The sequence below is a fragment of the Colobus angolensis genome, unplaced genomic scaffold, assembly GCF_000951035.1.
Source record: "Colobus angolensis palliatus isolate OR3802 unplaced genomic scaffold, Cang.pa_1.0 Scaffold96, whole genome shotgun sequence".
NCBI classification, from domain to species: domain Eukaryota; kingdom Metazoa; phylum Chordata; class Mammalia; order Primates; family Cercopithecidae; genus Colobus; species Colobus angolensis.
Genome location: NW_012123598.1, coordinates 966,076 through 989,223, shown reverse-complemented (window position 1 = coordinate 989,223; position 23,148 = coordinate 966,076). Strand labels below are relative to the sequence as shown.

The 23,148-nt window shown below is 48.6% G+C and overlaps 1 protein-coding gene across 2 annotated transcripts in view; it reads left to right on the top strand.

Annotated features, from left to right (window-relative positions):
* ZNF71 (zinc finger protein 71) overlaps positions 1-12,016 on the top strand; it is a 22,172-nt gene extending 10,156 nt beyond the window's left edge. The window contains exons 2-3 of one of the 2 annotated variants that reach the window (XM_011932416.1): positions 3,312-3,438; positions 9,850-12,016. In XM_011932416.1, the coding sequence (XP_011787806.1) occupies positions 3,312-3,438; positions 9,850-11,339 (1,617 nt within the window). In that variant the 3' untranslated portion in view covers positions 11,340-12,016. The remainder of the gene's footprint in view (positions 1-3,311; positions 3,439-9,849) is intronic. The other variant, XM_011932417.1, reaches the window with a different exon arrangement.
* Positions 12,017-23,148: the final 11,132 nt, after the last annotated feature.

The following is a 23,148-nucleotide window of genomic DNA, read 5'->3' as shown; positions in this document are numbered from 1 at the left end:
GCCAACTCGCCCGGCTAGTTTTTTGTATTTTTTAGTAGAGACGGGGTTTCACCGTGTTAGCCAGGATGGTCTCGATCTCCTGACCTCGCGATCCACCCGTCTCGGCCTCCCAAAGTGCTGGGATTACAGGCTTGAGCCACCGCGCCCGGCCCATTTTTTCATCTGTTAGTGTACACTTGGGTTGCCTCCACCTTTTGTGTATTGTGAGTGGTGCTGTTAGGAACATGGGCGTACAAATACAGAGTACACTTGTAACATTCTAAATTAGATTCTGTCCCTCTCCTGCTCAAACCTTCCAAAGAATGAGTAAGAAGGAGCCAGCTTAGGCCAGACCTGAAGGAAGAGCATTTTGGGCAGAGGGAAGAGCTAGTGCAAGTGCCCTGAGGTATATTCGAAGAGAGAAGGAAGGCTGGCAGGGCTGGAGCAGAGCCCAAGGGGCGGAGCAGGTGTGGGGACAGGGTGGGGGTCAGAGGTCAGAGTCAGGAATACACCTTTGGGCACCACAAGTTTTCATTACCTGCTGCTCTGGGTAGGTCATGAGAGGCAGCAGCCTGTAAGGATGAGGACTCGGGCTCTGGAGACAGCCCATGGGGTTCAAAGCGTGGCTGTCCCACGCATTAGCTGTGTGCTTTGGTCCAGGAACCTACCCTCTCTGTGCCTTGGTTTCTTTTTCTTTTTATTTCTTTATCTCCACCTTCCAGCCTCCCTCCAGTGCCCCCTATTGACAGAGCTTAATGGAGAGTAGCTACTAAGGTAGAAACAGCACTGAATCGCTGAGTCAAAGCCCGCAGACCTCTGTGCAGAGTGTGGAAGGCGGGCTTTGGGGATGAAAGACAATCATTTAATCACTTTTAAACAGGCACACTATATTATAATGTTAGTGCCTGCCTCGTAGGTCTGTTTTAAGTTAATAACGAATCAATATGTGCCAAGCACAGTATCTGTTTCTCAAGGCTGCTGTAAATAAGTACCACAGACTGTGCAACTTAAACAAAGCACATTTATTCTGTCACAGTTCTGGAGGCTGGAAGTCCGTGATCCAAGTATCTGCAGGACCACACTCCCTCTGAATGCTCAAGGGAAGGCTCTGTTCCAGGCCTGTCTCCCATCTGCTGGCAAGTTCCCTGGCTTGTGGCAGCGTAACTCCATTCTTCACACAGCCTTGTCCTTGTGTGCGTGTCTGTCTCTGTCCGTGTTTTTCCTTTCTGAAATGCAAATTTAAACCACAATGAGACACCACCTTACCCCAGCCAGGATGGCCATTATCAGAAAGTCAAAAAACAATAGATTGGCATGGATGTGGTGAAAAGGGAATGCTTATACACTGCTGCTGGGAATGTAAATTAGTACAACTTCTTTGGAAAACAGTATGGAGGTTTCTCAAAGAACTAAAAGTAGATTTACCATTTGATCCAGCAATCTCACTACTTGGTGTCAACCCAAAGGAAAATAAGTAATTATATCAAAAAGACACCTGCACGTGTATGTTTATTGCAGCACAGTTCACAATTGCAAAGATAGGCAGTCAACCTGAGTGCCCATCAACCAATGAATAAGTGCCCATCAACCAATAAAGAAAATGCGATACACATACCCACATATATATATCACATTTATACACATACACACATACCTACACACACATACCATGGAATACTACTCAGCCATAAAAAAGGATGAGGCCGGGCGCGGTGGCTCAAGCCTGTAATCCCAGCACTTTGCGAGGCCGAGACGGGCGGATCACGAGGTCAGGGGATCGAGACCATCCTGGCTAACACAGTGAAACCCCGTCTCTACTAAAAAATACAAAAAAACTAGCCGGGCGAGATGGCGGGCGTCTGTAGTCCCAGCTACTTGGGAGGCTGAGGCGGGAGAATGGCGTAAACCTGGGAGGCGGAGCTTGCAGTGAGCTGAGATCCGGCCACTGCACTCCAGCCCGGGTGACAGAGCGAGACTCCGTCTCAGAAAAAAAAAAAAGGATGAAATAATGTCTTTTCCAGCAACTTAGATGGAACTAGAGGCCATTATCCTAAGTTAAGTAACTCAGGAATGGAAAACCCAATGCTGTGTGTTCTCACTGATGAGTGGGAGCTGAGCTATGGATATACAGAGGCGTACTGAGTGGTAAAATAGACTTTGGAAACTCAGAAGGGGGCAAGGTGGCAGGGGGGTGAGGGATGAAAAACTACATATTGGGTATAATGTACACTATTCAGGTGACGGGTGCACTAAAATCCCAGACTTTACCACTGTACATTTCATCCCTGTAACCAAAAATTACCTGTACCCCTAAAACTATTGAGATTTTAAAAATTAAAAAACAAATTTCCCCTTTCGATAAGGACACCAGTGCTGTTGGATTAGGGCCCCCACCCCCACTCCAGGATGACCTCATGTTAACTAATTACATCTGCAGCAGCCCTGTTTCCAAATAAGGTCATGTTCTTGAGGCCTTGAAGGTTGGGACATCAACATATGAATTGGGGAGGCTCAATTCAGCCCATACCACCCACTTAGAGTAGTACCTGGCACAGAGCAGCTGCTGCATAATGTCTGGTGTTGCCTACCTCATCATCACCATCCACCCTGCTCCGCCAGATTCTTTCAGTCCACAGGCTTGTGACATCTACCACAAAGCGCTGCTCCTTCCGCGTGGCCTTAGCAGTCTCATCTGCCTTTTTACCTTCGAGTCTTGATCCAAACTCTCTTCCCTACCCAGAATCTCCCCCTGAAGACCCAACCACCAGTTCTCTTCACAGACTACTCAGAGTGTTCCTGGGCACCCCCTATAGCTGACATTACTCAGGCACCTGGAGACCTCTCTTCATACCTTCATGATTGATTGCATTTACCAAGTTACGTGTCTTTGCCTGTCTGTGCCATGAGGAATTAGTTCGTGAACCTTTTGTGTCTGTATCCCAGACCTGGGCTTGCTGCCTGGCGCTTAGTAGGGGCTCAGAAAAGTTAGCTGTGCCCCTGGATTCCATCTGGGGCTCTGCCTCTGCTGTGCTCCTAATGCACTTGTTGATTTGCTGGGTTAGACTCACTTTGCCTTCAATTCCTTTGCATCTGGTTCTCAGATCTGTGCTAGAATGTCTCATATAGGATTTATTTCTCTGTCAGAGTGCCAACCCAATATAACTAGACACAGAGAAAACTGTGAGTGATCCCTTTAGAACCCTGCATTTTATTGAAATCACTTCAGCTGCATCCCATCTGCCTCCCCTAAATCCTCTTGGCTTTTCTGGCCATTCCACTAGGCCTCTGTAAGGAGGGCCCTGCGATGAGCGGATGTGGGTTTCCTCTTACAGGAGTCAGTGACGTTCAGGGATGTGACTGTGGACTTCACCCAGGAGGAGTGGCAGCAGCTGGAGCCTGCCCAGAAGGACCTGTACAGGGATGTCATGCTGGAGAACTACAGGAACCTGGTCTCACTGGGTAAGGGGCAGCTTCGTTGAGTTACTCATCATCGGCCCATAACTTCAGGACCACAAATAAATTTTAAAAAAAAAGATCAACAGATCTGACTACATGGAAAGTTTTAAAATTTGGTCCACTTGAAGCTAAAAATAAAGTTGATAGATGATGGTATGGGAAATAATATTTCTCAAGTGTTTTACATTCAAAGGGTCATAATTATGTTAGCAGCTCCTGGGAATAAGAAAAAGGCTAAGCGAATGATAGAATGGACCAAACTTATGAGTTGGTGATTCATAGATAAAGAAATACACAAAGTTACACTTTATAAAAGTTTTTTAAACCTTACTACTGGAGACACACAAATTGAGATACCAGCAGTGTTTGCCCATGAGGTACACAAAGATCAAAAAAGAATAATAGCCTATATTATGAGGCTGTAGAGAAAAGGACTCTCATTGTAGGGGTATAAAGTTGCGACAGCTCTTTTGGAGGATAGCTTGGCCTTATCAATCAAATATTGAAGGATTCCGTTTTTAGAGATCTGTCCTTTAGAAATTCTCACGTAAGTATGCAAAGTTTTCCATGGGAAGAAAAATCAAGGAAAATGACCTAAATGCCCAGCTGCCTAAGACTGACTGAACGTATCAAGGCCTATGAATATGATGGAAACCAGGCATCTCTTCAAAGCTGAGGACTGTTTGTAGGCACTGCCATGAAAAGATGTCCCACAACATCAGGTGAAAACACTCACTTTTGGAATCAGAGTGTGGTCCTATTTCTTTAACAGCTTTTCTGGAGGTATTATTGACCTGTAATTAACCGCACATTTATAAAGTGAAGAGTTTGATGCATTTTGACGTAGCGCATACCCAGGAAACCATCACTGTGATCAAGATAAAGGACACATATCCATCATCCCCAAGAGTTTCCTCATCCTCCTTTATTACCCCTCTCTCCCCCTCCTCAACCCCCATCTCAGGAATCCGCTGGTCTGCTTTATGTCGCTGTGGTTGAGTTTGCATGCTCTCTAGTTTTATATGCATAGAATCATACAGTATGTACCCTTTTTTTTTTTGGTCTGGCTTTTTTTTTTTATTTGACTTAGCATTATTTTGAGATTCACCCATGTCATTGCATGTTTCATAGTTCATTTATTTTTATCTCTGTGTATTATTCCACTGTATGGGTATGCCACAATTTGCTTAGCCATTCGCCTGGTTATCAACATTTGGGTCATTTCCAGCCCAGTTCTGGGCTATTAGAAATAAAGCTGCTGTGAACATTTGTGAACAGTTCTTTGTGTAGACATTTGCTTTTCCTTCTGTTGAGTGGAAAGTCTGGATCGTGTGCTACATGTATATTTAACTTGTTTAAGAAACTGCCAACCTGTTTTCCAAAGTGACTGTTTCCACCAGCAGTGCACAAGCTTCATTCCAATTGCTTTATATTTTAAATTTAGCCTCCCTTGTAGGTATGTGGTCTCATCACTGTGCTTTTCATCTGATACTGACACTTGTAGGTGTGTGGTCTCATCACTGCGCTTTTCATCTGATACTGATACTTGTTGGTGTGTGGTCTCATCACTGCGCTTTTCATCTGATACTGATACTTGTAGGTGTGTGGTCTTATCACTGCACTTTTCATTTGATACTGACACTTGTAGATGTGTGGTCTCATCACTGTGCTTTTCATTTGATACGGATAATCTTTTCATGAGCTTATTTGATGTTTGTATATTCTCTTTGGTAAAGTATCCGTTCAAGTCTTTTGCCTGTTTTTTCCCCCCCGTTGGGTTCTTTATTATTGAATTTTGAAAGTTCATTATGTATTCTTGATACAAGTTTTATCAGATATATGCTGTGCAAGTATTTCCTCCCATTCTGTGGATTGTGTTTTCACTTTCTTGATGGCATTATTTCTGACTCTAAAGTTTTAAATTTTGATGTAGTCCAATGTATCTATTTTTTGTTGTTCTTGTTGCCTGTATTTTTGGTGTTATATCTAAACAATCTAACCCAAAGTCATGAAGATTTATTTCTGTGTTTTATTCTAAGGTTTTAGTGGTTTAGCTCTTCACTGAGGTCTTTGATCCATTTTGAATTAATTTTTGTGAATGATGTAAGAAAGGGGCTCAACATCATTCCTTTGCATGTGAATATCCAGGTGCCCCAGTGCTATTTGTTGAAGAGCAGAAGTTTTTAATACAATGAAGTCCAGTTTATCAATTTTTTGGTTTTGGTGTCATTTGTAAGAAATCTTGGCCTATCCCAAGGCCTCAGAGGTTTTCTTCTGTAAGTTATATAGTTTTAGGTTTTACATTTTGTTCTTTGATCTATTTAAATTTCTTATTATGATGTAAAGTATTAATCCAAGTTTATTGGGGTATGTGGGGAGGGGGGACAAATGTATGTCCAGTTGTCCAACACCATTTGTTAAAAAGACCACTTTCTCCAATGAATTGCCTTTGCACTTTTGTCAAAAATCATTTGTCCATACAAGTGTGGGTCCAATTTTGAATCCTGTTCTGTCCATCTGTTTGTCTGCATTTGCATCAATACCAAGCAGTGTCATCCTTTCAGATCTTGCTTTTATGACTCGTGCCCAGTCTAGAATGACATTCTCCAAAAGACCATTCTGGGTATTCTGCCCAAAACCCCATGAATGACAAGGTTTTACAGTCTGACTGGTAGGAAAAGGCACTCTTCTCAGCCCTGTGTCAGCTCTGGGCACTGTTTTCAAATCCTTTCAGGTGGTTTTTTTCCTGTGTTGGGTAGTTTCCTGACTTGCATGTTTTGACCAATACTCTGCTGAATACTGGAGGGAGTTCCTTGCAGGTCTTCAGAACACTCTCTGTGCAGCTCATTCCTCTCTAGTCTGTCCTGGGAACTCTCTCAACTGCCTTGGTCTCTCAACTCCATCTCCTCAACTTGGGGAGTTGGCCAGACTGTACCTCAGTTTACCTTTCCTTTGTCAGAGCCTGGAAACTTCCCAGGCAGTAAGCTGGGGCACTTGTAGGACCCACCTTGTTTGATTTTCTTGTCTCAGGGATTGTTGCCCTTCATTGCCTGATATTCAGTGTCTTCACAGCCATTGTTTTATATATTTTGTTTTAGGCTCAAGGGAATCTCATCCTTTATACTCCATCTTGGATGAAAACCCCATTTGGGGGAAAAATGTGTGTGTGCATGTACAGGTGTGTCGTGTGTATTTTTTTAAAGGTATGTGTTGGAGGGGAGTCTAACATATAAACCAAACTGTTAACTCTGGTGAGTAAGATTACAGGAGATTTCCATTTTCTTTTCTTTTCTTTTCTTTTTTTTTTTTGAGACAGAGTCTTGCTGTGTCACCCAAGCTGGAGTGCAGTGGCATGATCAGAGCTCACTGCAACCTCCGCCTCCCAGGTTCAAGCAATTCTTCTGCCTCAGCCTCCTAAGTAGCTGGGATTACAGGCACCTCAGCCTCTCACGTAGCTGGGATTACAGGTTCCCGCCCCAACACCCAGCTAATTCTTGTATTTTTAGTAGAGATAGGGTTTCACATGTTGGCCAGGCTGGTCTCGAACTCCTGACCAAGTGATCTGCCTGATTCAGCCTCCCAATGTGCTGAGATTACAGAGACTTCCATTTTCTCTGTTCCATTTTGGTGTTTGATGTTTTAAAAACAAGTGTAAATTACTTTGTAATCAGAAACGAGCATAGAAAGACAGAAAACTGAAAAACCATGAAGGACAAGAGATTTAGCAATGTGAAAAAAACATGCACCTACATTTGTATCAAAAGGAATGAATGGCATTTTGCACATTAATGGCTTTTGGCGACATTGCCCTGTGCAGAAGCTTGGGATGTCTCCCATGACAGTGGCCTTGCCATCAGACTTTCTGTTCTTTTGCTGACCTGATTAGAGAAAAGGTGTGGTCAGGTAGTTTTAATCTGGGTGGGGTGGACTTGTGTTTTCACAACTGTCATGGTTAAGGGCTGAGTGTTTGCTGTTTGCAGATGATCTCTACTGCAGGGTTTTAACCTATGAAAGGGAAGTGGCTTCCTTCTCCCCATCCCTCTGCTGGTATTCTTCCCCCAGCTCTCCTGATTTCCCGAGGTCATGTTCACTCCAGGAGACTTCCAGCTGTATTCACAACCAAGACTCCTGGTCCTCTCCAATCGCTGCCAGCTCATATTCCAGAGCATCTCAGACTCCATGGGCCCCAAACCAAATTCACCATCACCCCTGGAGACAGTCTTCTTTCCGCCGAGTGTGCATCCCACACTACCATCTGTGCCAACATCTGGGCATTGTGCCACACCCTGACTAGGGTCTCTAAACCATGATCGTTCACCTGCATTAAGTATTTCTCAGCTCTTTTCGTCTGAGATGGGAAAAGGGATGCATGGTAATATAGCCACTCCTCAGGAGCCACAGCTCAGGGGCCACACTGCTAGGGCTTGAATCCTGCTGTGCCTCAGGTGTATTGTGTGCCCTTGAGTACATCTCTGACTCCATTCTTGGAATCTCCGTTTCCTCGTCAGCACAATGGGGATGGTCATAACTGTCTACTACTGTATGTAATTCAAGTATGATTGTGAGGGTCTCCAGAGATCCGTGCAGATTGCTTAGCACTGTGCCAGGCGTGTTGCCAGTGCTCCATACTCGCTTATCTGGTGCCTTCCGTGTGCAGGCTGTGTGAGGAGCTGGGGGGTGAGCAAGGCCCTTGCCTCTAGTGGAGCTGACTCCTGCTGGGGGCTGATAATAAACAGATCAAGGGACAGGCAGAGAAAAATTGCCACAGGTCACTGAGTGTTCATAAAGAAGTGGGCAGGAGGACCTTCCTTCCTTATGTAGGGTGGATTGGGAAGGCTCCCGTGGGATTGTGGGGAAACAGGCCTGAAGGATAAGGACGTCCATGGCAGGTCCACAGGACAGTGGGTGCAGAGGCCCTGAGGCAGGAAGAACACACGGACACGAGGGAGAGCATGGTGATGAGAAGTTGGGAGGGAGGGTGGGCAGGGGACGACTCAAGAAGGCCAGCTGGGTGCTGAGAGCCCTGAGGCTGCTGAAGGTGCTGGCATCGTTCTCAGTACAGTAGGAAGGCCACGGGAGGGCTTGATCTGACTCCTCAGAAGACCACACTCCCAGAGGAGTGGAGGACGCATCGCAGGGGTGAGAATGGGGTGGGGAGGACAGAGAGGAGCTGCTGTTGCATTTCTGGCAAGGGCCCGTGGTGGCCAGCCAGCTCTTTTGTCAGTGGGGACCGGGGGATTTGGTCTGATTCAGGCTGTTTGCGCACAGCAACGCTTGCCAACGGTCAGGATGGTGGGAGGGAAAGGGCAAGTCAGGGTGTCTGCTAAGTCTCTCTAAAACAATTTTTTTTTTTTTTTTTTTTGAGACGGAGTCTCGCTCTGTCACCCAGGCTGGAGTGCGGTGGCCAGATCTCAGCTCACTGCAAGCTCCGCCTTCCGGGTTCACGCCATTCTCCTGCCTCAGCCTCCCGAGTAGCTGGGACTACAGGCACCCGCTACCTCGCCCGGCTAGTTTTTTGTATTTTTAGTAGAGACGGGGTTTCACCGTGTTAGCCAGGATGGTCTCGATCTCCTGACCTCGTGATCCGCCCGTCTCGGCCTCCCAAAGTGCTGGGATTACAGGCTTGAGCCACCGCGCCCGGCCAAAATTTATTTTTTAAGAGGGTCTCACCCTGTCACCCATGCTAGAGTGCAGTGACGTGATAATAGCTCACTGCAACCTTGAATTCCTGGGCTCAAGTGATCCTCCCACCTGAGCCTCACAAGTAGCTGGGACAACAGGCATGTGCCACCATGCCTGGCTAATTAAAAAAGAAAAAAAATTAGTAGAGGCGGGGTGGGGGGGGGGCGTGAGGGAGTCTCACTTTGTTGTCCAGGCTGGTCTCAAGCAATCCTTGCCTCGGCCTCCCAAAGTGTTGGGATTGCAGGCATGAGCCACTGTGCCTGGCCATCTTATTATTTCTGATAAAAACTGTTGCTTGAGGAGCATGACTGGTTGTGGGTCTGTGGGCTGAGGTGAGGAGGCCCTGCAAGTCAGTAGCCGGCTGCAATAATTCCTACTCAGGTTTGCAGAGCCCGCCCTTGGCTCCCTGCAAGCCCAGCTCACTGCTGCAGTTTCTCTCCAGGCGTGCCCTTTCCGAGCTCCTGGTGCCCCTGTCCTCCCTCTTCTGAAGGGACATTTGCTCTCCCTGCTCACCTGTGTTGACTCTGCCTCATAAACCACATTGGCCTCAGTTCCATGCCTCCCACTTCCCTCCCTCTCTGATCCAACGTTCTTCTTAGCTAACTCGCTCTGTGCCTTGGGCCTCACTGGGGTCGGTTTCATTTGCTTCTTCCCGCTGTGGAGATTCCTCACTCCCAGCATCTTTAACTACATATATTTGCATCTTCTGTTTTTGTTTTGTTTTGTTTTCAGACTGGGAGACTAGACCTGAAATGAAAGAGTTGGATCCAAAGAATGACATTTCGGAAGACAAACCCTCTGTTGTTGGGGTGGCCACAGGGGGACCGATGAGGAACGGTGCCAGGGGTCCTGGCTCAGAAGGAGTGTGGGAACCAGACAGCTGGCCAGAGAGGCCGCGGGCAGATGCGGGTGCCCAGTGCGAGCCACTGGGAATTCCCCAGGGGAACAAACTCTTGGGGGGCTCAGTACCCGGATGTCATGAAGTGAAGGCGTTTGCCAACCAAAGCTGTGTCCTGGTTCCACCACGGCTGGACGACCCCACAGAAAAGGGGGCCTGTCCACCCATAAGGCGTGACAAGAACTTCTCCAGTATTTCGGACCTCAGCCAGCCCCCCACGCCCTGCGTGGAGAAGAAAACCTATGACTGCAGCGAGTGTGGCAAGGCCTTTAGCCGAAGCTCGTCCCTGATAAAGCACCAAAGGATCCACACGGGAGAAAAGCCGTTTGAGTGCGACACCTGTGGGAAGCACTTCATCGAGCGCTCGTCCCTCACCATCCACCAGCGGGTGCACACGGGCGAGAAGCCCTATGCCTGCGGGGACTGCGGCAAGGCCTTCAGCCAGCGCATGAACCTCACTGTGCACCAGCGCACGCACACGGGCGAGAAGCCGTATGTGTGCGACGTGTGTGGGAAGGCCTTCCGGAAGACCTCCTCTCTCACCCAGCACGAGCGGGTTCACACGGGGGAGAAGCCCTACGCGTGCGGGGACTGCGGCAAGGCCTTCAGCCAGAACATGCACCTCATCGTGCACCAGCGCACGCACACCGGGGAGAAGCCGTACGTGTGCCCTGAGTGCGGGCGAGCCTTCAGCCAGAACATGCACCTGACCGAGCACCAGCGCACGCACACCGGGGAGAAGCCGTACACCTGCAAGGAGTGCGGCAAGGCCTTCAACAAGAGCTCCTCGCTCACCCTGCACCAGAGGAACCACACCGGCGAGAAGCCCTACGTGTGTGGCGAGTGCGGCAAGGCCTTCAGACAGAGCTCCTACCTCATCCAGCACCAGCGCTTCCACATCGGGGTGAAGCCGTTCGAGTGCAGCGAGTGCGGCAAGGCCTTCAGCAAGAACTCCTCGCTCACGCAGCACCAGCGCATCCACACCGGGGAGAAGCCCTACGAGTGCTACATCTGCCAGAAGCACTTCACGGGGCGCTCGTCCCTCATCGTGCACCAGATCATGCACACCGGGGAGAGGCCATACGTGTGCGGCGAGTGCGGCAAGGCCTTCAGCCAGAGCGCCTACCTCATCGAGCACCAGCGGATCCACACCGGCGAGAAGCCGTACAGGTGCGGCCAGTGCGGGAAGTCCTTCATCAAGAACTCCTCCCTCACTGTGCACCAGCGGATCCACACGGGCGAGAAGCCCTACCGATGCGACGAGTGCGGGAAAACCTTCAGCCGGAACACGAACCTGACGCGCCACCTGCGGATTCACACCTGAGCGCCGCGGAGCGGGGCTCTCCCTGGCGGTGGTCAGGACGGATGTCAGAGGGATGCGTGCTTTGTCAGCAGTGCTGTGAGAAGTTCTCCCCTGGGGTGGGGACTCGGGGTCAGGGGACCTCAGGAATGTGGGATTGTGGAGGGGCTGATCACACATGCCCCCTCCTTACTGAGCCTCAGAAAGCAAGCACCTCGGTGTCGGACATATCTGGGGACATTTCAGAGTTCACTGTAGCTGAGCCATGGCCGCTGGTAACAGACATCACAGGGTTCCAGACTAGCTCTCTGAGTAACTGTCCTACGAGCTTGGACAGGTCGTGCCTGCCTCCACATCTCTGTTTCTTCCATGGGAAAGTGGAGCTGGTAGAGGGGAGGGAGGAGGCATCTCCCGCTTTGTCAGATACACCCTGGAGTCCAGATGCGGCTTGTCACCATCTGCATTGTCTCAGTGGGTTAGGAGCGTGAGGGCTTTCCTATCCCTCTACCCACCGTTTCCCTGCAGTGCGCGCTGGAAGCCACCAAGCTAGGAAGTAGGCAGGAGTTTGCCGGTTGTTTGTGAGGGGGAAAAATTTTTTTTTTTTTTTCAGAGTTAGCAAATAACAGTAACTACTGCTTTGCCAAAGTTTCTTAGAGTGTTCTGTTACATTTTTTAAAAATAAAACTTCTAATTAAGGGAGACTATGTCGTTTTAAACAGTGTTCTGTTTTGGCCAGTTGTCTGGTCAAAATCGCCTTCAGTGATTGTGGGAGGGGCAAGAGGGAAAAGAAACAACAGCAGGTTTGATATTCAGGATTAAATATGCGTGGATTCAATAAGTATATATATCTAAGCACAGACTATTTTTATAGTGATTTTTGCAGCTAAATGTGAAGGCAACTGTCTTAAGTCCCTTCCTGCTACTGTAACAAAAGACCTTAGACTGGGTAATTTATAAACAATAGAAATTTGTCACTCATGGTTCTGGATGCTGGGAAGTCCAAGATCAAGGCTCTGGCAGATTTGGTGTGTGATGGGCTATGTTCTTCATAGGTAGTGCTTTGATGTGTGTCTTCACGTGGTTGAAAACAGCACACTTCCTCAGGCCCCTTATAAGGGTGCAAATCCCAGTCACAAGGGCCCTGACCTCATGACCTCCCAAAGGTCCTCCCTCTTCATACTGTTACACTGGGGATCATGTTTCCGACATGTGAATATGGGGAGGCACCAACAGACCATATCAGTAACTTCAAGTGAGTTTCCTAAGGCCGATTGAAGCTCTGTTTACACATGAGTGTTCCCCAAAGTGTACTTTCTCTGGGGCCTTTTAGACCATCCTTTTTCTTCTACAATTTTTTTTTTTTTTTTGAGATGGAGTCTCGCTCTGTCGTCCAGGCTGGAGTGCAGTGGCCGGATCTCAGCTCACGGCAAGCTCCGCCTCCTGGGTTTACGCCATTCTCCTGCCTCAGCCTCCCAAGTAGCTAGGACGACAGGTGCCCGCCACCTCGCCCGGCTAGTTTTTTGTATTTTTTTAGTAGAGACGGGGTTTCACCGTGTTAGCCAGGATGGTCTCGATCTCCTGACCTCGTGATCCACCCGTCTCGGCCTCCCAAAGTGCTGGGATTACAGGCTTGAGCCACCACGCCTGGCCTTCTTTTACAATTTGATACTACTGGTTGCTAATGTCCTGGCATTTCCAGTTGTTCCACACTCCTTGACACTGGTGTACACGAAGAAATAATACAGAAAAAAAATTATATCAGCAAGCACATTCTGCAAGTAAGAAAAACAGCCACTCTGGCATGTATAAACAAGGTGGATCATTTTTCTTTCTTTTTTTTGAGATGGAGTCTCGCTCTGTTGCCCAGGCTGGAGTGCAGTGGTGTGATCACAGCTCCCTGCAAGCTCTGCCTCCTGGGTTCATGCCATTCTCCTGCCTCAGCCTCCCGAGTATCTGGGACTACAGGCGCCCACCACCACATCCGGCTAATTTTGTGTATTTTTAGTAGAGATGGGGTTTCACCGAGTTAGCCAGGATGGTCTTGATCTCCTGACCTCGTGATCCACCTGCTTGGTCTCCCAAAGTGCTGGGATTACAGGTGTGAACCACTGCGCCCAGCCAAGGTGGACCGGTTTTCAAATTCTGGCAGTCAAGTGGGCCTCAGGGTGGGGTTTGATCCAGGCTCTCCTCATTGGAGCCATAGTTCTGGTTCTCTGTGATTCTCTGGCTCTCCCTTCATGAGTTAGCATCATCCTCAGGCTGGCTTCCTGCGTGAGATTGTGGTGGTTTCCAGCAGCAAGTCTTGATCAGACATTGTTTTAGTTGCATCTGTTGTGGGAATAAATGAGAATATGTATGCACTGCAGAGAATGGGGTGTTACATTGGTCAACAATTATTAGCTAATATGTACACAAGATCTCACTACCGTTTAGTGACAAAATGGAAGGAGAAGATCTTCTAAGGCCCTTTGGAGAGATGAAGTGGCTCATTTAACCCTCACAAGATCCTTGAGATAGGGATTCATGTGCGTATCGTACAGATAAGGAATCTGAGGTTCAGTGAGGCAAGGTGAACTTCCTGAGGGCACACAGCATGGAAGTGGAGGGGCCAGGGTGTGAGCTGGGGTCCACCTGGACTCTGAGGTCCGTGCTCCTTGCCTACACTGGACTACTTCTAGAGATGGACATACTGAATTTCCCAGGACTTGACTCCTGGCCTTGGTTTCCTTACTCCCCAGTGTGTGAAGCAGAGATGGGACCGAGGCCACACCACCACCATCCCCCCTCTCCCATCCAGAGAACCAGCCGGGCCACCTCGGAGGTCCCTCCTGTTTCTTTTCCCTGCAACCCAAGCTGATGTGGAGGGCATTGAGACTCCTCTCGGGGGGATGTTGTGGTACCAGGTGGGTTTCACATCCCTGGTCTCCTGCCTCCCGGGCAAGTTCCCCACTCAGGGCTCCACATTTCCCCAAGAGGAACTCCAAGGGGGCTAGAATAGCGGCCACATTGATGGAGTCACTTGTCCACCTCTGAGGGGGTGCTCTCATCACCCCCACTCTACAGATGAGGAAACAGGCTTGCAGAGGTTCAGCCAGCTGCCCAAGGTCACACAGCTCCTGGATTAAAACCCAGTCTGACTCCAGAAGCTGGACTGCAGTCCACGGCACCATTCCACCCCCCAGTTCCTCAGTTGGATACTTACTGAAGCCAAATTATATTTACCCTCCTGAAAATGTGGATTTGGCAGGAATCAAGCAGGTCAGGAACCTACTTTTTAACAAGTCTCCTATCCCATACATCTGTCCAAGGCACTATTTGGGGTTATATGCTGGCCTTTGGGTTCACCCTTATGGGGCTCTGTGTCCCTGTGTCCCCGGGCCTGACCCAAGCCTGGCCTTGAGGTAGAGGTTGTGGGTGCTGGGTGGGGTCTGAATGACCCCTTTACTCACTCAGAGTAAATGCCAGACTCCTCACAAACCCCTGTGTGACGCAGCCTCTCCCACCTCCCATCCTGCTCCCCTCCTCACTCTGCTCCAGCCACCCTGTGCTTTCGTCCAGTCCCAGCGCTGACCCAGCCCACTCCCACCGAAGGGGACTCTCCCGTCCTGGCCCGGCACCCACACTGAGCTTCCTCAGGTCCGTGATGCTCAGTTTCACGTGTTGGCCTGGCTGGGCTCCAGTGCCCAGCAGTCCCATCACACAGTGAGTCCTGGTGGTGCTGAGATGACACTTTATAGACGTGGATGCCGCCCACGTCAGCTGACTTTAAGTAAACGATTATTATCTGTAATGTGGGTGGGCCTCATCTAATCAGTTGAAGGACTTAAGAGCAAAACCAGTTTCTTGGAGAGGAAGAAACTCTGCCTCGGGATTACAGTACCAACTCTGGCCTGAGTTTCTAGCCTACCAGCCTGCCTTATGGATTTGGGACTTGCCAGCTCCCACAGTAGCATGAGCCAGTTATTTAAATTAAATCTATTTATATATAAAAGTATATATATGCCATATGTATAACAAGAAATATGAGGTACATAAAAGGATATGTATAAGATATATATAGGGTAGGGCATGGTGGCCCACACCTGTAATCCCAGCACTTTGGGAGGCCGAGACAGGCCTGAGGTCAGGAGTTTGAGACCAGCCTGGCCAACATGGTGAAACCCCGTCTCTACTGAAAATACAAAATTAGCTGGGTGTGGTGGCATGTGTCTGTAATCTCAGCTACTTGGGAAACTGAGGCAGGAGAATCACTTGAACCCGGGAGACGGAGGTGAACCAAGATCATGCCACTGCACTCCAGCCTAGCCGACAGAGTGAGACTCTGTCTAAAAAATATATATATATATAGGATATATAATGTATATATAATAAATACATAATATATGTAATAGCATATATATGATATATCTATATGGGATATATATGATCTAAAGGCAATCTATATGATAGGACATATGTAAATCTATTAAGTTGTATCACTAATGACTCTCTGCAGAACCCTAACTGATAGGAGGCCCTCCCGGATCACCCTTCTTCCCCTGCTTCGTATTCCCCGTCGCACGCACTGCAGTCTGTATCGATACCTGTTTTCTTTCTTTGCCATCCATCTCCACGTGGCATTCAGGTAGAGATCTGGATGTTACTGGTTCTGCCCACTGTTGTTTCCCCTGCACTTGGCACAGCACGGCACACAGTGAGTGCTCAGTAAATGTGTGTCGAATGAAAGAGTTAATGGCAGGTGCTCAATAAATGCTTCCTGGCTGAATCATGAATAAGCAAGTGAGTTTTCTGAGGCAGCAGCCCATTCCACTCTGGGCCTAATGTAGTCCCTAGAGACCTGGATCTGACTTGGATTCCTCAGCCTTTTGTCCACAGCCCCTGTCTGATTTAAAATGTGGGTTTTTGGCCGGGCGCGGTGGCTCAAGCCTGTAATCCCAGCACTTTGGGAGGCCGAGACGGGCGGATCACAAGGTCGGGAGATCGAGACCATCCTGGCTAACCCGGTGAAACCCCGTCTCTACTAAAAAATACAAAAAACTAGCCGGGCGAGGTGGCGGGCGCTTGTAGTCCCAGCTACTTGGGAGGCTGAGGCAGGAGAATGGCGTGAACCCGGGAGGCGGAGCTTGCAGTGAGCTGAGATCCGGCCACTGCACTCTAGCCTGGGCGACAGAGCGAGACTCCGTCTCAAAAAAAAAAAAAAAAAAATGTGGGTTTCATTCTTATTCCAGGGAGGTGAGGCCCATAGGTCAGGAGATGCCAGGGAGTGAAAAGAGAGTTGCTACAGTTCCTGGGAGGAGAGGGCAGTGCCAGGCCACACAGGGAAGCCCAGGGCAGATCAGGAGGCAGAGGGGCTGGGGGAAGACAGGGGCAGGAGCTTTCTGTGTGGCTTCCATAGCAAGGAGCAGGATTGGCTTTTCTGAGTAATTTAGCGGTTCTGGGGCACAGGGGCTGCCCTGGCTGTCTGGTTCTCAGCCCTGGGTGATGAGGACAGGTGCACAGAGCCCCTGAGTGTGGGAGCCCAGTGGGGGAGTTGCTGGGTGTGGGCTCTGGATTGGGTGATTTGCTTGTGAAAGGTACGCTGTCAGCGGGGTTGTGTGCTGTCTCTAGGAATCACCCAGATCTGGGAGGGACAGTCCCTCCAAGGTCAGCAAACCTCCAAGATATCAAAGCATCAGAAAATAAAAGGCATGGTTCATACACCTTTGCCCCAGCCAGAGATAATCCCCTGCATTCGGCCTTAGCGTGGGCAGCTGGAGAAGTCTCCTGACCCAGGCCTTGACTAAGGGGCAGCCTCAGAAGACCCAGGCTGCAGAGGGAAGGCCCTTCTGCTCCTCCCCGCCTAGAATCCCAATCAGAACCCGGGATCCCAGTGCACCTGCCGCAGAGCGTGACAAAGGGGCCTCCTGGTGGACACCCCTGGCAGCTTCGGATTCCTGGCCTGAGAATGGTCCAACTGAGGTGCTGGACCTCAGCTCACAGCCTCAGATATGGGGCAGAGAAGGAAGCTCTTCCTTCAGAATCCTAGTGTGGTGGCAGTTTCCGAATTACATGAGATGAGCTAGGGATCCTCTCCGAGATCACAGACTTTTCTATGACTCCTGACAGGCCAGGTGTAGGGCCATGAACATGAGTTATTTGAGTCAAGCAGGTGCACTATCCAGCACACACCTTACGGCCCTAATAATATTTTATTATAAATACTATTGTTTATTAATAGAAAGTTTATCTTGTAATAGAGTCTTAAATATGTATATATAAGAGCTACATACATTAACAGGGTTTACATTATTAATATAGGGTAATACTATTCTCTCTTTCGATTGAAGAAACAGGCTCACAACACTAATAATTTATTTGAGATCATGGAGCTGAAAAGCCAGACTTTTATGTGCAATGTTTCTGATGTCTAAATGGCAACAAATTTACATATTTATTAAGAAATGCTGTTTTGGGTCAGGCGTGGTGATGTGTGCCTGCCCTCCCAGCCACTCTGGAGGCCAAGGTGGGAGAATTACTTGAGACCAGAAGTTGGAGGCTACAGTGTGCCATGATTGTACCACTGCACTCCAGTCGGGGTAGGAGAGTGAGAGGCTATCTCAAAACAAACAAACAAAAAAGATACGCGATTTGGGCCTGGACTAGACAGGCCACACAAAATACCCCTGGGGAAGAAGGAGATTTGACTCCTGACTTGCAGCCTGTGTAGGGCAACCAAGTAATCAGGTGGGGTCTGAGGTCAGGGAATCCTGGGCCCAGCTGCTAGTTCCACCACTTATGAGCTGGTGCTCGCTGAGCTCGCTTGGTACCTGGGGATGGTCCTAGCATCTTATGCACAGGGGTGAGGCTCTGGGTGAGGTCGCAGACCTCGTGTTGGTTGGCATGGATTGGATGCATCAACAAGCCCCAGAGACCAGGAGACATCCCATGCTGGAAAGTATTCCTCATGCATCAGTCTGATTCTGCTGCTGTCCCTCAGCAGGAGGATCTACTCCATGGGGTGACTCAGGGATCCAAGCTCCCTCCACCATCTTGAGCCCATAATTTCTCAAGTAGACATCTGGGCAGCAGACCGGGGAGGGCCAAGCCATTTCTGGACACATAGCTCTCCTCTCCTTCCACTGGTGAGCAGTGTTCCTTGCACTCTCCTGCACGTGAAGGGTCGTGGGAAGTGCAGTCTCTGGTAGGTGGTCAGCCAATCCCCAGGACCAGCTCCACACCCTGAAAGAAAGGTGCAATGGTCTGAATGTGTGTGTCTCCAAAATTTACATGTTGAAACCCTAACCCCCAAGGTGATGGTATTAGGAGAAAGGGCCTTTGGGAGGTGATGAGGTCATGAGGGTGGGGCCTCGTGAATAGGATTGGTGCCCTTATGAAAGGGACCCCAGAGAGCTCCCTCACTCCTTCCTCCATGTGTGGGCACAGCAAGAGGGTTCCATCTATGAACTGGGAATGGGCCTTCACCACACACTGAATCTGCTGGCACCTTGACCTCGGCCTTCCCAGGCTCCAGAACCGTGAGCAATGAATGTCTGTTGTGTATAAGCCACCCAGTCTGTGATATTGTTACAGCAGCCCAAAAAGAAAACACAGAATTTGAGGAGAGGCTGGCCCTCCCTGCTACCCAAAGCCCAGGGTGGTACCAGCATATGTAGACATCAGGTACAGGATTAAAAGGTTAAATTCCCAGCTGTTTGGGGTGGCAAATCTGAGCCATGACAGTAACAGAATAAATTGCCACCCCTGCCAGGTCCTGGCGATGCTCACCCCTTGCTGGACAATTGCAGAGGTCTCCCCGCCTCACTCTTGCTCCATCCTCCGTGCCCCGAGCCTGTTCGCCACGCAGAAGCCCTTCATGTCCCGCCTCTGACCATAACCCTCCATGGCTAAGTTATATTCAAAGACATACAGACTGTGTTGGAATGATTTATATTAGAAGACATATAGACTGTGCCTGTTTGAAGCAGATAAAGTTCTAAGGGCTGGAGAAACAGCTATGAAGAAGACTTACAAAACCCCTGCCCTTGTGGGGTTGATGTTCTTCTGGGAAGTGACATTTTTTTTAAAGCCATGGAGAAAAAATCTTAGAAAGAGAAGGGTACTATGTGGAGGGTCGGGGCAGGTTCCAGATTTAAGAAGGTGGAGGGGGAAGGCACCCTGAGGAGGAGACAGGAAAGCAGAAACTCAGAGGCAGGACAAGGTGGGTAGGGATATGGGGGAAAGTGTTTCAGGAAGAAGGAAAAGCCAGGGCAGAGGCCTGGGGTTTTGCCTACACCTGAGGCAGAGTGACAAGAGAACAGAGAGCAGACAGAGGCCGGATCAGGTGGGACGCTGGCCGGCAGGGTGAAGACTGCAGCTTGACTGGGTGAGGTGGGAGCCATGGAGGGTTATGGGCAGGGGAGGGACATGAAGGGCTTCTGTGTGGAGAACAGGCTGGGGGCAGGGAGAATGGAGCAAGGGCAAAGTGGGGAGACCCCTGCAGTTGTCCCAGCGAGGGGTGAGCGTGGCTGGGACCAGGCAGGGGTGGTGAGAAGGTAATGGATTGTGGGTAGGTTTTGAAGGTGAATCCGTGATACAATGAACTTTGGGGACTTGGGGGGAAGCGTGGGAGGGGGAGGCGAGGGATAAAAGACAACATATATGGTGCAGTGTGATGGGTGCACCAGAATCTTACAAATCACCACTAAAGAACTTACTCATGTAACCAAATACAACCTGTACCCCAATAACTTATGGAAAAATAAAATTAATAATAATAAAAAGAAGGTAAAGCCAATGGATTTATGATCCAACACAGCATCCAACTCCACTGTATCAATCTTAGGTCTCCAATAGGAGAGCACAGCTCTGAAGGGGTCTGGGCTGGTGAGCGTTGCAGGCTGAACTGTGCTCCCCACCAAATTGATAGGCTGATGTCCTAACCCCAGTACTTCCCAACACGGTGACTGTATTGGGAGATGGGACCTTTACCCAGGTGATCAAGGTCAAATGAGGTCACTGGGGCCGGCCCTAATCCAATCTGCTGGTGTAATTACAAGGAGATTAGGATTCAGACATGCACGAAGGGCCGACCCTCTACAAGCCAAGGAGGGAGGCCTCCGGGAAACCAACCCTGCCAACAAGTGATGGTGTGTCCATTCACAGGCTAAACCCCAAGATGCCTCTGTGCTCTCTCCTCCTCTCAGGTCCCTGCTCAGCCATGTGCACTGGCTTGAGCTAGCTTGCTGGAGGATGACAGGCCCATGGGGGAAGTCATCCTGGTCAAAGTTATTCTAGGCCAGCCAGCACAACCACCAGCTCACAGTCCAAGCTGTGGACAGATGTAGGAGCAAGTCCAGCCAAGATCAGCCAAAGACAGATCTGCAGAACTGTCTAGCTGGTTCATAACTTCATGAACTATGGTAAATAATGGTTGTTTCTGTTTTGAGCTTTTAAATGTTGCCATGGTTGGTTATATAGCAATAGCTAACTGACGCACCTTCCCAGAGCAATGTCTTTATTGGTACTCCCACCACCAATGTATAAGAACACTTATCTCAGTTACTCCCTGACCCATCCTGAGGAATAACTGCAAACTGCTGATTTTTCAGATCTTCAAGGGTCCGGGGTGGGTGTGTAGAAACTGTTCATTTTTCCCAACATCTGGTCCCTCCTTCTTCCATAGTGCTAGAACCCTTACATTTTGGCTGCATTTCCCAGTCTCCCTTGCAGCTAGGTGTGGCCATGTGACTAGCTTCCAACCAATGAAGTGTAAGTAGCAACATCATGTTGCCATTTCCAGGAGACGGACTACTGCATTCAGATGCTGGTTTTGCCACTTCTCTGTTGAGGAACTTTGGAAAAGTGACTTAGTTTCTCTGGTGCATCAGTTTCCTCATCTGTAGAGTGGGGATAGTGATAGTATCCGCTTTATGTTACTTCACTTCTTCTTGACAACACTATAAGGTGGAGTGAAGTAACACAATGATGCATTTAGAACAGTGCTTACAGCTGACTGTGGTGGCTAATGGCCAGATGTGGTGGCTCACGCCTGCAATCCCAGCACTTTGGGAAGCCAAGGTGGGCAGATCACTTGACATCAGGAGTTCGAGACTAGCCTGGGCAACATGGTGAAACCCCGTCTCTACTAAAAATACAAGAATTAGCTGGGTGTGGTGGTGCACACCTGTAGTCCCAGCTACTTGAGAGGCTGAGATGTGAGAATCACTTGAACCCAGGAGATGAAGGCTGCAGTAAGCTGAGATCATGCCACTGCACTCCAGCCTGAGCAATACAGTGAGACTCTGTCTCAAAAAAAAAAAAAAAAAAAAAGAACAGTACTTACACATGGGAAGTTTTGTTATGTGTTGTTATCATTATCAGTATAATAATACTTTCATTTTATTTTTTGAGACTGGATCCTGCCGTGTCCTGAGGCTGGAGTGCAATGGCACAGTCATGGTTCGCTGCAGCCTCAACCTCAACCTCCTGGGCTCAAGTGATCCTCCCACCTCAGCTTCCTCAGTAGGTGGGACTACAGATGTGTGCCACCACATTTGGTTGTTTTTCAAAAATTTTTTTTTGTAGAGATGGGATCTCTCTATGTTTCCCAGGCTGGTCTTGAACTGCTGGGCTCAAGCAATGATCCCACCTCAGCCTCCCAAAGCATTGGGGTAACAGGTGCTAGCCACCACACCCAGCCAATAATACTTCCATTATCACCTCCTAAGGTGGATGTAAGGTTTAAGTATGACTAAGGTCCATGTCTGTTATCAGAACAAGTTTCCCTGATGCTTATTTGTCTACCAAGACCAGGGAGAAATATTAGGAATTATATCCATCCATCTACTCCCTCCTCCCCAGCACCACCCCATGAGGCTCAATAGATTTTCCATTTCCTTCATGACATGTACTCGTTTGCCCAGTAAATCTTCTTCAAGGCATGAAAATTCATAAGGGGATCTTTTTGGGCGCAAGTTTCTTTTAAGAGATGCCTACAGGGATGTAAATGTTTATTTATAGCTGATCACCTGTTCTACAGAGAGATTGAGAGGTGGAAAGAAATGGAGGGAAGGAAGAGGTAGGTGTGAAGTTGGCATTTTTCATTGTTGATCCAATGTAGCACAGAGACGTTGGTGTGAGCAGATGCATGTGGAAAGGAGGAGGAGAAATTTGGGTCAGGAAGGAGCCTGAGCTATTTTTTTCTCTCCCCCTTAGTGGTGGGTGAGTAGCTGTTTTAAGGAAAAAGAAATTGAAAAAAGGAAGTAAGAGAGTGAATACCTAATATATAAATACTCAGAACTTCTGTGCCCTCTGATAAGTAGGAATCCCAAGAAATAAACTTTGGGGGTGAGCAGGGAGTCATTCATTCAACAAACATCTGAGCACCTACTCTGTGCCAGGCACTGTTCCAGGGTCTGGGAACCCAGCAATGAACAAACCAAAGTCTTTTGCCGTATGGAACTACCACTCCTAATTTCTGGGTATGATCAGAGAATGGGATGAAATGGAGAGTGAAGGCGGAGGCCAGCTCGACTTCAGTGGTCAGAGGGGGCCACTCTAGGAAGGTAACATTTGAGCAGAGACCCACTTGGCAAAGAGAAGACAGTTACATAGGTATCTAAGGAAGACATTCTCCTTTCATCCAAGTGTTCACTGATGCTTTGCTTAGAAGAATTGGCAACACCCAAGAGTCCATCTTTAGAAGACTGGCTAAATATATCAGGATTCAGCTGGGTGAGAAATAAGTTGAATATTTGAATATGGTAGGAGTTCTGAATTACAGAATTAAATCAAAACAAACAAAGAACAGTATGTGTCTTCTTTGTGTTTTCTTTAAGTGAGGGGGCTTCAGGGG